This window comes from Diospyros lotus, chromosome 12 (assembly GCF_014633365.1).
Source record: "Diospyros lotus cultivar Yz01 chromosome 12, ASM1463336v1, whole genome shotgun sequence".
Classification (NCBI taxonomy): Eukaryota; Viridiplantae; Streptophyta; class Magnoliopsida; order Ericales; family Ebenaceae; genus Diospyros; species Diospyros lotus.
This window is the reverse complement of record NC_068349.1, coordinates 73,283-87,144: the sequence shown is the minus strand read 5'-3', so window position 1 is coordinate 87,144 and position 13,862 is coordinate 73,283. Positions and strand designations below refer to the sequence as shown.

General features: G+C 44.3%; 1 protein-coding gene across 1 annotated transcript; it reads right to left on the bottom strand.

Moving 5' to 3' along the window:
* Nucleotides 1–357: 357 nt before the first annotated feature.
* Nucleotides 358–2,289, bottom strand: LOC127786944 (uncharacterized). The gene is made up of 2 exons (XM_052314738.1): nt 1,940–2,289; nt 358–1,276 (listed from the first exon to the last, which is right to left on the bottom strand). Exons 1-2 carry the CDS (start codon nt 2,066–2,068, stop codon nt 998–1,000), a joined length of 408 nt encoding a protein of 135 aa, XP_052170698.1. The 5' UTR covers nt 2,069–2,289; the 3' UTR covers nt 358–997.
* Nucleotides 2,290–13,862: the final 11,573 nt, after the last annotated feature.

Sequence of the window (13,862 nt, the reverse complement as noted above, 5' to 3'; positions counted from 1 at the left end):
ACACAAATTTATCAAAAAATTATCGAGCGAAGTTGAAGTTCGCCCACCGTGCATTGGGCGGACTTCATCACCCATACTATATGGGATGAAATTCACTGGACGGACTTCAACAGCAGAGTTCACTTTGACGGATTTCATTATAGATGAAATTCACCTGGATTAAATTTTATTTAAACATGCATACAATATTTTCAAAATAAAGATATTTTTAACATTTAATATTTTTTATCATCGTCAACTCATTTGGACAAATAAAATAATCCTATATCTTAATCATATTTCTTCATCCTCCTGTCCAGCACATCAATCTTCGGTTCCATTTTGACTGCAAAGTAAGACTGCAATCATTCCATCTAGATAAAAATATATAAAATTTGGGATTTAATATCTTATAAATGATTATCTAAATTTAACATAGACACACACCCCCACACACGCGCGTATATATATAAACAACCATAATACATACTGTGGTGATTAATTAAAAATCCAAGGCTAGAGCCCTTGATGAGGTGGTAGTGATACCAGGACATTGGTCCCTTCTGTCACGAGAGAGAGCCTATAGAGAACTAGGCTAGAGAAAGTAACAAAATGAACGTCATCAGATCAGATCAGATCTGGAAATATGCATCTTCTGGAGATCGCTACAATATCTCACATTCTTGTCAGAGGGACCATCCTTTGCTGAAGCCGCCAAAACAGTATCAAAATCTTTAACAAGAAAATGCCGAAGACAATCCGTACGTACTTGCCCTTGACGAACCATGCAATCAATCAATCACTACTTGTGATCGGACAGCCAAAATTTCAAGCCCCTTACCTTCTAAAACCCTACACACACACACACACACACACACACACACATTTTATATAGTATATATATATATATATATATTCAAAGCCCGTATACATGCATTATATAACGACGTGGCATCCACAAACAAAGAAACTAGTGGATTGGCAGAGAGAGGGCCATTCGAAATTGATAAACAAACACTTATCCGGAGCCATTGCCGCAGAATTCATGTTTTGAACAACTTTTGCAGAGTAGTCCAACTTCTTCAACTGGATATTTTTGTGCATTAAGCTCAACCTTCCTTAAGGCAGCTTTGCCAAGATCGATACCGCAGATGTCGGAGAGTCTGACAAGGTAAAGAAGAACATCGGAGAGCTCTTCACCCAGATGGACTTTCTCTTCTTCTTTCCAATCAGGCAGTCCCCGGGGCACCTCCCCTTTCCACTGGAATATTTCAGACAGTTCCCCAACTTCTCCAACCTGCAGTTTACGTACGTACGTAGATCACATCACAGTAGCCAAATTTTACCAAGAGCACGTGAAATTGAATTTAGCAAAGACTCCTCTTTAAGTTCTTGTTTGATTGTATTACTTTTTCGGATATGAAACAAAAGCAGCGGGCAAAAAGGAGAAAAAAGGTGGGTGGGTTATGGGAATTTGGGGAATACCAAGGAAAGATGGGATTGTTTGGGGTGTTCATGACGTTTGACTCCAGGCAGAGCCTACAGAACAGAACCGAACCGAACCGAACCGTAACTTGGGTTTTAAGAAAGTTTAAACGAAAAGAGAAAAAGATCGGGAGCTAGTCGATTACTGGAAGAAATGATGAGGACAAAGCACGTATAACGATTGAAATCAAGATTAGTATCAATTACACGAGTAGAAACTCATTATATATTTAGCCTTAATTGACAGTTGACATACATATATATAGTCAATCAATTATATATATATGTATGTATGTTTCTAATTTGTATTGCCAGAGATCTGTTAAGTTACACAGAATTAGATACGAATGAGTGGCCTGAATGTAAACCTGCAGATGTGTGTGCGTGTTATGGCTGTGTGCAAAGAGAGAGAGAGAGAGAGAGAGAGGAGCCGTTAGATGAAGATATATATATATATATGGATATGGATACTCACGAGAGCCAAGAGGAGGTTTCTGGGGCTGTGAAAGCGCTCCCAATTTCTTTCCTGAGCAAAGTCGGCCATTTTCTTCTTGAGAAGGTCGAGGGTTACACTTGCTGTTCCTTCTTCACTGGTCGCAGTCATCTATCTATCTTTATCTGAGTCCGACAATATAAAAGTTAAGACTTAAAGAGTATTTGGCAGAGGCGGTGCTTGTGGCGGTGCCGGTGCCGGTGTTTCTTTTTCTGGGCCGCAACCCTCAAGGCAGGAACTAAGGCGGCCAAGCGTGCGTAGGGAGGGATATTATCACCGTGCTTCTCGTGTGTTTTTAAAACCAACACTGCACAACGCAAGCGTATTTAAACTAGTTAAGGATTAATTGGAGCATGCAAATGTAATATGGATACAGCGCACCGGCTATTGCCGGTTCTGAGTCATCGGCAGCACCAGCACGAGCACGTGATCTGATCCCATTCAGGCTACTTAGATTTCGCATAATGTAACTATTTATGGGGTGACTTTTCTTTGTTTTGTTTTGTGGTATTCTACTTTTACAAAGGCATAAATAAATAAATAAACAAATAAATTATTAGTGTCTGTCGTTTTTAACATTTAATAAAATATTTTAAATTATGATATATTTATTATTAGTTAATAATAAAATATTAAAAACAAAGAGGATGCCCCTTAGCAAAATATTGTTTAGCAAAAAAAAAAAAAAAAAATTAGTAATCCAGATACATCGTTGATTTATTTTTCTCACGATGACTTAGGGGTAATTTAAAAAGAATATTATTTTTATTGAAATGAAATATAAAAAAGAATTAATTGGCTCGTGAATTTGAAAGAATCCTTCAAGGTATATTTTACATAATAATTATACATAAGCGGATCAGTAAGCAATATTAGAAGGAATGAAAGGGATGGCAAATTGGGAATAAACGGAATAGCTAATATTATTATTATTATTATTTATGATAGCGTCGTGAGCTGTTGTCGTCCACACAAAGCAATTCAATGTATTTAATTGTATAATAATTTGTATTTGTTATTTAAACCAGTACTAGTATAGTATTGTAGTAGTCCAATTCTGGCTTGGCTTGGCTTGGCTGGGCTGGGTGGATCCTAAGTCCTTGGGAGTTGGGAAGCTAGGTGGGGTCCACATGCCCCTCGTCCTTCTCTTTTTCCATCGTTCGATGTGCAACCCCAAGCCCAAATTCTTTCTCCTCTCCTTAGCCAAACCCCCACGGGTTCGGCCCGAAAAGAAGGCCGTGGATTCGGTTGCCGGTGACTTGACTCACTGGACGGGAATGGGCCAAGCTATGAGCTTGTATGCATTACTTACGTAAAAAGAAGAAAAAGAAATTGTTATTGTAAATGAGTAGTAGTAGTAGTAGTAGTAGTGCAAGTGCACCATGTTGTTAAGCAGCTTGTGGTAGTGGTGCCAAAGAAATCGGTAAGCAGAACTTCCTTAATAATAATAATAAATAAGAGAGAGAGAGAGAGAGAGAGAGAATCTAGGAGCTAGAAGAAGACAAATTCCAGACCCAAATTAATTGACCAAGTTGAGCCTAATTGCATTATAATTGGGGAAACAAACAGCTGGTGCTCCCACAGTTATTGCATCCAAATATATAGTACCGCCAACTGAAGACAAATTTATTTATTTGCTAGTAAAATTACTTTTTAGGCCATCGGGGATGATGTTGACAATGCTGTCCTCTCAACTCACAATCTTTGGACTTGGACACAACGCCGAACGCCCCGTGCCGTGCCTGGCTACTTCCACCACAGTAATGGTCAATTTTTTTTGTTTTTTTAAAAAGAAATAATTATAGTTGTAGTTGTCTACTATTTGTGTCCTATGCTGAAATTTCCAATTGGATAGTTGATCTACCAAGTTAGGAGCAAAGTCAACAGCAGCAGTAACCTATTTTTTTTTGTTTTTTTTTTTTGGGGGGGGGGGGGAAGGTTGGGTTGGGGAATTCAAGGGCTAGGGGGGAGACACGAATAGGCAGTGTGAATAGTGAGTGTTGAAACTCCAAAGGCAAAACAAATCAAAAGTCGCTTGAAAGTTGCAGAATGACCGACAAAATGCAGGCAGGACAGAACTTTAATCAAAGATGAAGCATGAAAATGCTCTCTTCCCCAGTCACCCTGCCGTTTCCTCCCTCCGTTTTCGTGGGTACACGTACATTTCCACCCTTCTAAGTGCCAGGAATTAATTGAAGCTGAGTACTCTCCTGCGTTCCCATGTGCTTCTTTGCTTATTATGCGTTACGGTAATGCTTTTTATCATATTTATGTACCAATGGATATTCGTGTCTAAAGATATAGTATGAATAATATTAAAATTAAAATATAATAATATTTATTAATATTATAAAAAAATTATAAATACTAAAAAAAATAAAAATAAAATTTATTATATACTTATTAATGTTTTATAATAAAAAAAATTATTAAATTTATATAATAAAACACATCACTAAGTGCTCTATAATTTGAATAAATTAAATTAAAAATTAAATATCAAACAATACATACTAGTTGCCATGGCCGCTACCATCAACGGGGGGGAGGGGAACCTCGATTCGGGGTCGAAGCCTTGGGTTCCCCGACCCTGGCGAGAATTTTTTGATTTTTATATTATTTTAATAAAAAATAAAATTAATAAAACTAAATTAAAATTAAAAAATAAATATTTTTTTTGAATATTTTTATTTTTAAGTAATTCAATAAGATAGATTAACCAATTTCACATTTATTTAAATTTTTTTATTTCTTTTAGAATTGAATTATTCATCTCAAATTCTTATAAATTAAAACTTATACTGTTTATATTTTTTTATTTAAAGCTTACATGATATTTCAAAAAAATTTAAAAACTTACAAGATTGATATTTAAATGCTTTAAAACTTAAATTTTAAAAAAATTAAAAAATTTAAACACTTACACTTTTTTTTTATTTCACTCATCACACATACACACATTTAGTATACAAAGACACACACACCCATATACATATATAAACACCCCCCACACACACCCAGACACCCATATACATATGGACCGTGCAGGTCCAATCTCAGCCCTTCCCTCAAGCCCAATCTCAGCCCTCTCCTTAGGCCCAATCTGGCTTTCCCCTGGATCCGGCCTTTGCCCAGCGCCACACTTGCCACATCATCATTGCAATCCCACTGGATATCTGTGCAGTAGCCCCAAATCCTACCCTCATTAATGGCGGATCCCATCCACATTAATGAGGGTCCCGTCGCCACCATGCTATTACCTGGGAACCTCCACCGGCGTCAAATACCCAATCCCATCACTTGCAAGCGCACGTCTCATGCATGCAGGAGGATATCTCCTCATTTTATATCAGCCAGCTCTCTTCAGAGCCAGAGTATGTTCTCACCTCTGACTTATTGATACACAATTTCATCTTACTCTCTTGCTCACTCGATCGTCAGAGTCCTTGCAGGTGCTAGCCACCCCCAAGACGGACTCGTTGTTGGAGCCCTCGCCTCGCCTCCGATCGTCCCCCTATTTTGGTCAGGAAAGAACATCTGGCGCCCACCGTGGGGAGCAATAAAACTTACCTGCCCCATAAGCTCACTAAAACTTTTCAAACCAATCTCCCTGTGATTACACCATGGTGTGAACCAGAAGTGCCCCCGCCCAGGAGCCAAAAACCCCAGGTCACCCTCCGCAGAATCCCGCTGTCATAGAAGTCCTACTCCAGACAGTCGAGCGGCTCCACAATTGAATGGACGAGTTAACGCATAACTAACAGCATGACCATCCCAACAAATGGGCTGACTGCGATGCCGAGGGCAGTCGTCACCAACACCATCAAGCTACTCACACTCCAGCTTCCTCGTTTTCCATGTCCCTGTACTCTTATAGCCATCCATTCTCTGAGTTCATCATGACTGTCCCTTTGCCCTGCGGCTTCCGCCTTCCCTATGCCTTGGAACCCTACGACGACACCACGAACCCCTAGGATCACCTTACCACCTTCAACGCTGTTATGTTGATAAACGGAAGTTTGGACCAATCATGTGCCGAACCTTCCCCAATACACTGAGAAAGTCGGCCATGTTATGGTTCTCGTCCTTGGAGCTAAATTCTATCCACAACTTCTCTGAGCTAGCCACTCACTTCCTCACCCACTTCTCCACTAGCCGAGCCCATCGTCGGACCTCGACCAGTCTTATCAATCTGAATAAGTTCTTTCAAGAAGCCCTTTAGATCAAATAAGCCTTTCATTCATGAGTAGGTCCCTTAGTCGATTCGCTTACTCGAAAGCCCCCAGCCATCTTGGTCAACCTTATAACACGGTCGACAGGATACATTAACATGAAAGAAGCTTCGGCCGCCTGACACGCGGGGACCGAACCACAAGTACAACCATAGCCGACGCTCCAATCAGGGCCCTCTCCCCAGCATCAACACGGCCACATGAGGGACCCCCATCGAAACTAGGAAGGTCGGGATCACAACAAAAGGCGAGGGAAACCACCTCGAGCCTTTGAACAACCCCGGTTACATTACAACGCGTACACTCCCCTCACTACAAGACGGGACCAAATTTTTTGAGAACTTTACAATACCAGGGTCATTCCTCTCTTGGATATCAACAAGCAACGACCCTCTCGTGGCAACACCGACACTAGCAAAAGATGCGATTACCACCGCATGTTTGGACACACCACTGACGAATATGCTACCCTGAAGGATCAGATAGAGCAATTAGTTAGGGTGGGTTACCTCTACCAATACATTTACCGACCCAACTGGAGGCGATCCCCCAGGGTAACTCGGAAAGGCAAAGGAGCACCAGCCCTCAGAGGCAGCACCAAGAAGGCGACAGACAAAACGCCGGACCACTTTTAGGAAATCAGGTAGCCGGGGTTATCAACACCATTTCTGGAGGCTTCGCGGGCGGAGGAAAGTCCAGCTAGGCGAGGAAGCGACACCTCCGAGCGGTAATGACAATAAGCAACGCCGAAAAAAGACTAAAGAAAATTCCCCACCACCCTGTAATCTTCTTTACCGAGGAAGATTTTGAAGACACAGATAAGAACCTCAACGATCCCCTGGTAATATCGGTCATCGCCACCAACTTCTTGATGAAAAAGGTTCTCGTGGATCAAGGTAGCTCAATCAATCGATTGCACCTGTCGACCCTAAAGATGATGGGAATCCCCGAACAAGGACTAAAACCATTTAAGGGAAACCTGGTTGGTTTCTCAGGGGAACATGTGGGAGTCAAGGGCTACATCAACTTGTTAACTTCATTCGGAATTCCCCCATCGTCAAGACAATCTGCATCCGATACTTGGTCATTAATCGCCAAACACCATACAACGCGCTGCTTGGCCGTCCTTCACTCAACAAGTTAGGCTTAATAGTATCTACTCCCCATCTGACCATGAAATTCCTAGTAACAGAAACTGAGGTTAGAACCATTCACGCTGATAAAAAAGAGGCCCGACAATCAGGGGCGGAGCCAGGAATTTTGGGTAGGGTGGGAAAAAAAAATACAAAAAAATTAAATAATATAATAATAAAAAATATATTGGAAATTAAATTTAAATAAAAAAAATCAAGATAATTTCAAATATGCAATTGACAAATCTTGTACAAGATGTTGGTTTGTGGAAAGAAAGAGAAAATCATTAAAACATGCCTCGTACAAGATGCTGAATTTTGCTAATTTGTTACAGAGAAAACTATCCCTATTCTTTCCAAATAACTTTGACAGCCCATAACACAATAGTAGATTTAGCAAGGACAAAAACTATAAAGTAATTGTTTAGGCCTACTTTTCTAACTGTTTTATTGTTTAACTCAGATCTAGATATACTGTTTTTAAGAAATGCTATCAATTCATAAGGGAAAATCAATATTTCTATTTTTTTTTTCTGATACGTTCAATTGCAACAATAGGAAATTCACAACAGAGTCCCACAATGGTTGAATTTATCATCTCAACCAATATAACTTCCAATCTACTAATAAAGTCAAGCATAACCTTCTATTAACTTTGAAATTGATCATGCACCATGACTTTTCTACAACTTCAAGTTCCACAACAAACATTCTCTCCAGAACAATGCTAAATTGCAATCCCCTCAACATTTTCCAAATAAAGTTATAAGCATTTCTGTTACTCCAGAACAATGCCAAATTGCAATCCCCTCAACATTTTCTAAATAAAGTTATAAGCATTTCTATCATTTTAACTACCTCATGTTCTAGACTTTAGTGAATCACTATATCTTCTATATCACTAAATATCCATTGCCAACTTTTTTATTAATAAAGAAAATTTCCAAAGAGAGCTCATCAATAAATTGTACACTAGACTCAAAAGAGATTGGTAAACCCATAGCCTACACAAACAAGAATTAAAAATTGAAGGGTGGGCAACCACAGGGGCTTGGTGTTTAGAAAAAATTAAAAAAATAATAAATTATACATGTACAGTGAGAATTTTTCAAATTGAAGGGTGGGCAATTGCCTACCCTTGGCTCTATGTAGCTCCGCCCCTGCCGACAATGCTACCATGATAGTCTCAGAATCCGAAGCCCAGGGCCCCGTAAAGACGGCAATGGGAACGACGCCCCTAGGAACAATGACTAAACGGGGAGAACAAATGGTCAGACCTCGCACTCTGGTGTACACATGACAGAATTGGAAGAACAAAACCAATTAGCAAATGACCGATGCACAGAACCTCAACCCGAAAAGCTACACTCCCGCTCAGAACAAGTCACCTGTGACACAAGCGGCACGCTAGGACCAATGTTAGCGGTAAAGGTCGCCACCTAGCTGAGCCCGTGCCACGAGAAAGCGGGGGCAAACCTCAACCACTATCCAAGTAGGGCAAAAAAAGGTACGCCTAAAAACTCCACATTTTACAAATATTATGCCTAAAAACTCCATATTCGACATGCTCGGGCGAGCCACTATCGAAGCAGACCGAGTCTGGCTCAAGCCACACCTTGTATCAGACAGGCGCACAGGACCTCGAGCCAGACTCGATCCTCCTTTAAGTTGTGCTCGGGATCCAGATTGACATGGTCAGTCTGCCCCGAGCGGACCTCAGGCGCAACACCGTTATTGCTCTAGGCGCCTCGGCTTTATCAAGCCATACCTTGTATTAGACAAGTGCACAGGATCTCGAGCCAGGCTCGATCCTTCTTTAAGCCGCGCTCGGGATCTAGACCGACATGGCCAGTCCGCCCCGAGCGAACCTCGGGCACAACCTCGTCATTGCTCTAGGCGTTTCGAGCCCACATCGGGAGCCACGCCTTGTATCAGATAGGTGCACAGGACCTCGAGCTAAGCTTAGTTTTCCTTTAAGCTGTGCTCGGGATCCAGACCGACATGGCCAGTCTGTGCCGAGCGGACCTCGGGCACAACCTCATCATTGCTCTAGGCGCCTTGAGCTTGCCTCGGCCCTATCGAGCCACGCCTTTTATCAGACAGGCGCACAGGACCTTGAGCCAAGCTCAGTCCTTCTTTAAGCCATGCTCAGGATCCAGACCGACATGGCCAGTCTGCCCCAAGCGACCTTGGGCACAGCCCCATCATTGCTCTAGGCGCCTCGAGCCCGCCTCGGCCCTATCGAGCCACGCCTTGTATTAGACAGGTGCATAGGACCTCAAGCCAGGCTTGGTCCTCATTTAAGCCATGCTCAGGATCCAAACTGACATGGCCAGTCTGCCCCGAGCAGACCTCGGGCATAGCCCCGTCATTTCTCTAGGCGCCTCGAGCTGGCCTCGGCCCTATCGAGCAATGCCTTGTATCATACAGGCGCACAGGACCTCGACCCAGGCGCACACGCCCCACGCAGACCTTAGACTCAGATAGGAAGAAACGTCGGATCTTGAGTTCGATTTCAGAAAACCTTACATCGAAACACAACACAAAACAAGTCTAACGAAGGACAAACGAGTGGGTAAAGCAAGGTCAAGCAGCGGTTGCATTCCTCCAGATTATCAGTGGTCGCCTTACTTCTAAATCGTCTAAAAAGGGTCGGATCTCTTTTGTACTTCTTGACATCCTGCCCTCCAAAGGGTCAAATTTTGCCAGTATGACCGCTGCTCCTAATGAAAATCTGGAGTGGCCCACCACCTGGGCAGTCCTGACATTTCCAAGTTTCAACCTTGGAGTAGGCAGACGATCCCCATTCACAGCCAGATAATATCAAAGTTAGTGGACCAAGCCCTCAGACAACAACACACAGCATTTTCGCCAGAAGTAAACTCCGAGAAAGCCACATCACCCATTTTAGACATGCCATGTCTCACCCATCCTAATACTCCCCTCGTCTCAACACACTCAACCACAGACCTCTTTGCCTCAGCCATACCATTTAGAAAACTACCTTCCCCAAGGCCACCAATAGAAATGCCCTACTCAGACAACAAGTTCCCACTGTAAAACATCGACCACATCTCTTTAGCCTCCATCCTAGAACAAAGACGCAAGCGAGCATAGATAGCATGAAGCAAAACCATTTCCCCTTTTATAAACGTAATCGCCCAACGGTCGGAAGCCCCTCACCGTCCCCTAGACATTGAATATGGTCAAGCTCCGAAAAACTGCTCCATCAAGGCTGCCATAATCCTACCTTGAAAAGCGCAACACCAAATCCTATCCTGGCCAATCAACCCCTCCTGCGTATTAGCAACACGCCCGGAAGACGAAGCGCTCCGTCCCCCATATTACATCCGACATCACAAACTCGCGTCATCTATAATTTCGAAGCCTGCGCCACGTAATTTCCCAACCCCTCCGCCAGACGCAAACCTGGCACCTTGAGTCTTAAGATAGGACACTAAGCCCAATCAAGATCCACCACGTTCACAATCAAGCAGAAAAAAAAAAAAAAAATAGGGGGGGGTCGCGATAAGTCCAAAGTCACGATGCTCCATGACAAACGAAGGTTACTTTGCGAAAAGGAAAATAGGATAAATCCAACGACAACAAAAGTTATGATACCACGAAACTGGACAAAATAGAGAAAACATCAAAAGCCTACGCGATTACAATCAATGAAAGCAGTAAATTAGCCTAGTTCAACCAATGGCTCAGCATCATTGGCGATATCTTCTCCAGCTCGGCTTACCTCAGGAATCTCCCTTGAAACCTCGACCCACGCCCCTTCGATCGGGTCCACAAGACGGCCACCCTGAACCCTCATGTACGACCTGCAGGGCTATAGCTCTAGGATGGGGAACAAAGTTCGCACGTGTAGAAGAGATTCATCGTAACCCTCTAAATACTCGTTCGTGACATCCAACAGCAGAGTCTTGCCAACCTCCGCCATCGATTGGGTAGCCCCGAGCGTTGCCTGCAAACGAGTGACCTCCATCTTTGAATCACGAAGCGCGGCCCTGGCATTCTTACGATGGCGGACAAGACGGCCCATGATCTCGCGACAACGAGTCTGCGACCCCTCTGACTCCTCCAGCTGCTGAAGCAAGTCAATCGTCTCTTTAACCACACTCTCTCGCCTCGCCCTCCGTCGTCTCTTAGATACGCTCCACCTTTTCTTTATGTGACCGCTTGAGGGCAGCGACCTTTGAGCGAAATCCAAGCTCCACCTCTCAGTACTCCGCCAAAACCCCCAGGACCCGGTTCTCCACTTGGCGGTACGCTGCCTGACGGTCCCTGGAGGCAGGGGACACACCCGCAGACAGTACCTGAGCGGAAGACTCAGCTCTCCCGGTGCCCCTCGGGCACCTCCTAACCGGTGGTCGCTCCTCATCATGAGTAGTCAGAAGAACGGGCCCGGTAATAGAGGATGTCAGGCCAGCGATTGGAAGAGTGGCGCCTCCTCCGGCCTCGCTGCTAGCATTCCCCTGATGACCAGTAGGGCTAACCTTTGACATCTTTCCGATTAAAACAGGAAATTGCCTCTATCAGTGAGAGAGGTTGGAAGAGCAGCACGCCTTTTGGAAAGAAAAGAAAAACGCCGCTAGACGTCTTGACAGAGAGTCAGGGGGCATGCCACCTATCACACACCCATCACGCATTCAAATTTCCCAAGGAAACCAAAAGCCATCGTACACACCTACGATAAGTGCCCGCCCCATATCCCAAAGCCCCGGGCAGTGTACACCTCAAGGGAGCATCTCGCCGCCAGTGTTTGCCCCTACTCTACAAGGATCGAAGCACAGGTCATAAGTTTAAACCCCGGGAAAAGCTTTGCAGAAGAGAGCACAATCTTCCCTTCCCTACTTGGACAGTGTACATAAGCAGGAACTCGACCATACTTCAAATGAACCCCAGTAATACGAGATTCCGTTGACGCACATCCTCAGTGGCCAACACCCTTCGCCTTCTCGAAACTACACGCAGCATCACCAGGCTGCCACCTGTCACGCATCCAAGGGATTACCAGTCCAAATAGCACCCTCACCTTCCAGAAAAAGGGCCCTTGAATCTAGAGGCCACGTGCAGCGCAGACCGGCACATAGAGAACATTCCTCTACTTACTCATCTAGGGCCGACCTCAAAATGGCCTAGAGTCATCACCCCAGCAAAAACAAAATCGGCTCAATCGACCACCTCGGTCCTACCTAATCCGACCCTCCAAACTATTGAGCACAACAAAAATCACTCAGGCTCCCATTTTCTAGCTCGAATGCTCGTTACTCGAGCATCCGACCTGGGGGGCTATGGACCGTCTAGGCCCAATCTCAGCCCTTCCCTCAGACCCAATCTCGGCCTTTCTCTCAGGCTCAATCTCGGCCTTTTCCTTAGGCCCAATCTGGTCTTCCCCTTGGATCCGGCCTTGGCCCAGCGCCACAACTACCACAGCAACATTGCAATCCCACTGGATATCCGTGCAACAGCCTCAGATCCTGCCCTAATTAATGGCGGATCCCATCCACATTATTGAGGTCCCATCGCCACCATGTTACCACCTGAGAATCTCCACTGGTGCCGGATACCCAATCCCATCGCCTGCAAGCGCACGTCTTATGCATGCAGGAAGACATCTCCTCCTTCTATATTAGTCAGCTCTCTTTAGAGCCAAAGTATGTTCTCACTTCTGACCTGTTGATACATAGCCTTATCTTACTCTCTTGCTCACTCGACCGTCGGAGTTCTTGCAGGGGCCAGCCGCCCCTCGGACGGACCCGTCGCTAGAGCTTGTGCCCCGCCTCCGATCACCCCCCTATTTTGGTCAGGAATGAACAACATATAATATATATACACACACACAGCAGCCGGCGAGCCGCTATAGCCGTCTATTAGCTTGTGTGTGTTTAAAAACTTACAATGTTTTTTTATTTCACCCATCTATATATAAACACATATACAAAGTTAAGTATATAAACACACACACACACACACACACACCCATATACATATATATATATATACACACACACACAATGGCCGACAAGCTACTATGGCCGTCAGTCAGCGGAGTAGTTCGAGGCCCCCCAAGAGAGAGAGGGAAAGGGAGAGGGGAGGGATGGGATTCGGGGGTGCTTGGCATCCCCAAACTTGGGGATGCCCAGTACCCCCGAATCGCTGCATTTGGGGATCCTGGATTCCACCTACACTCATCATCTCTCTCTCTTTCTTCCACCTATACACATCATCACACCCGTCGGCGGCTGCAAGGAACGAGACTATCGGTGGAAGTTGTCACCCCTCATTTTGTGCTCGCACTGCCTCGTCCCCACCACTACAAAGAGCACCGCCCCCACTCGTCAGCCCCCTACCGTTCACACCACCTGCTGTCGCCGCTTGCAAGTTGCCCATCCCACTGTCATTTGCCCCTACCCACGGGGGTTGGAGTGTTGTTGGAAAGTTATAAACAACGAGCTTTTTGTTGAGAGAGGAAAAAGAACAAAGAGGAAGAGAGAGATAAGGAGGATAGATAGAGAAAGTGAGAGAGAG

Coding starts and splice junctions, on each gene's coding strand:
- LOC127786944 (XM_052314738.1), bottom strand. CDS start 2,068: ATGACTGCGACCAGTGAAGAAGGAACAGCAAGTGTAACCCTCGACCTT. Junction 1,277..1,939: donor GAAACCTCCTCTTGGCTCTC/GTGAGTATCCAT, acceptor CGTAAACTGCAG/GTTGGAGAAGTTGGGGAACT.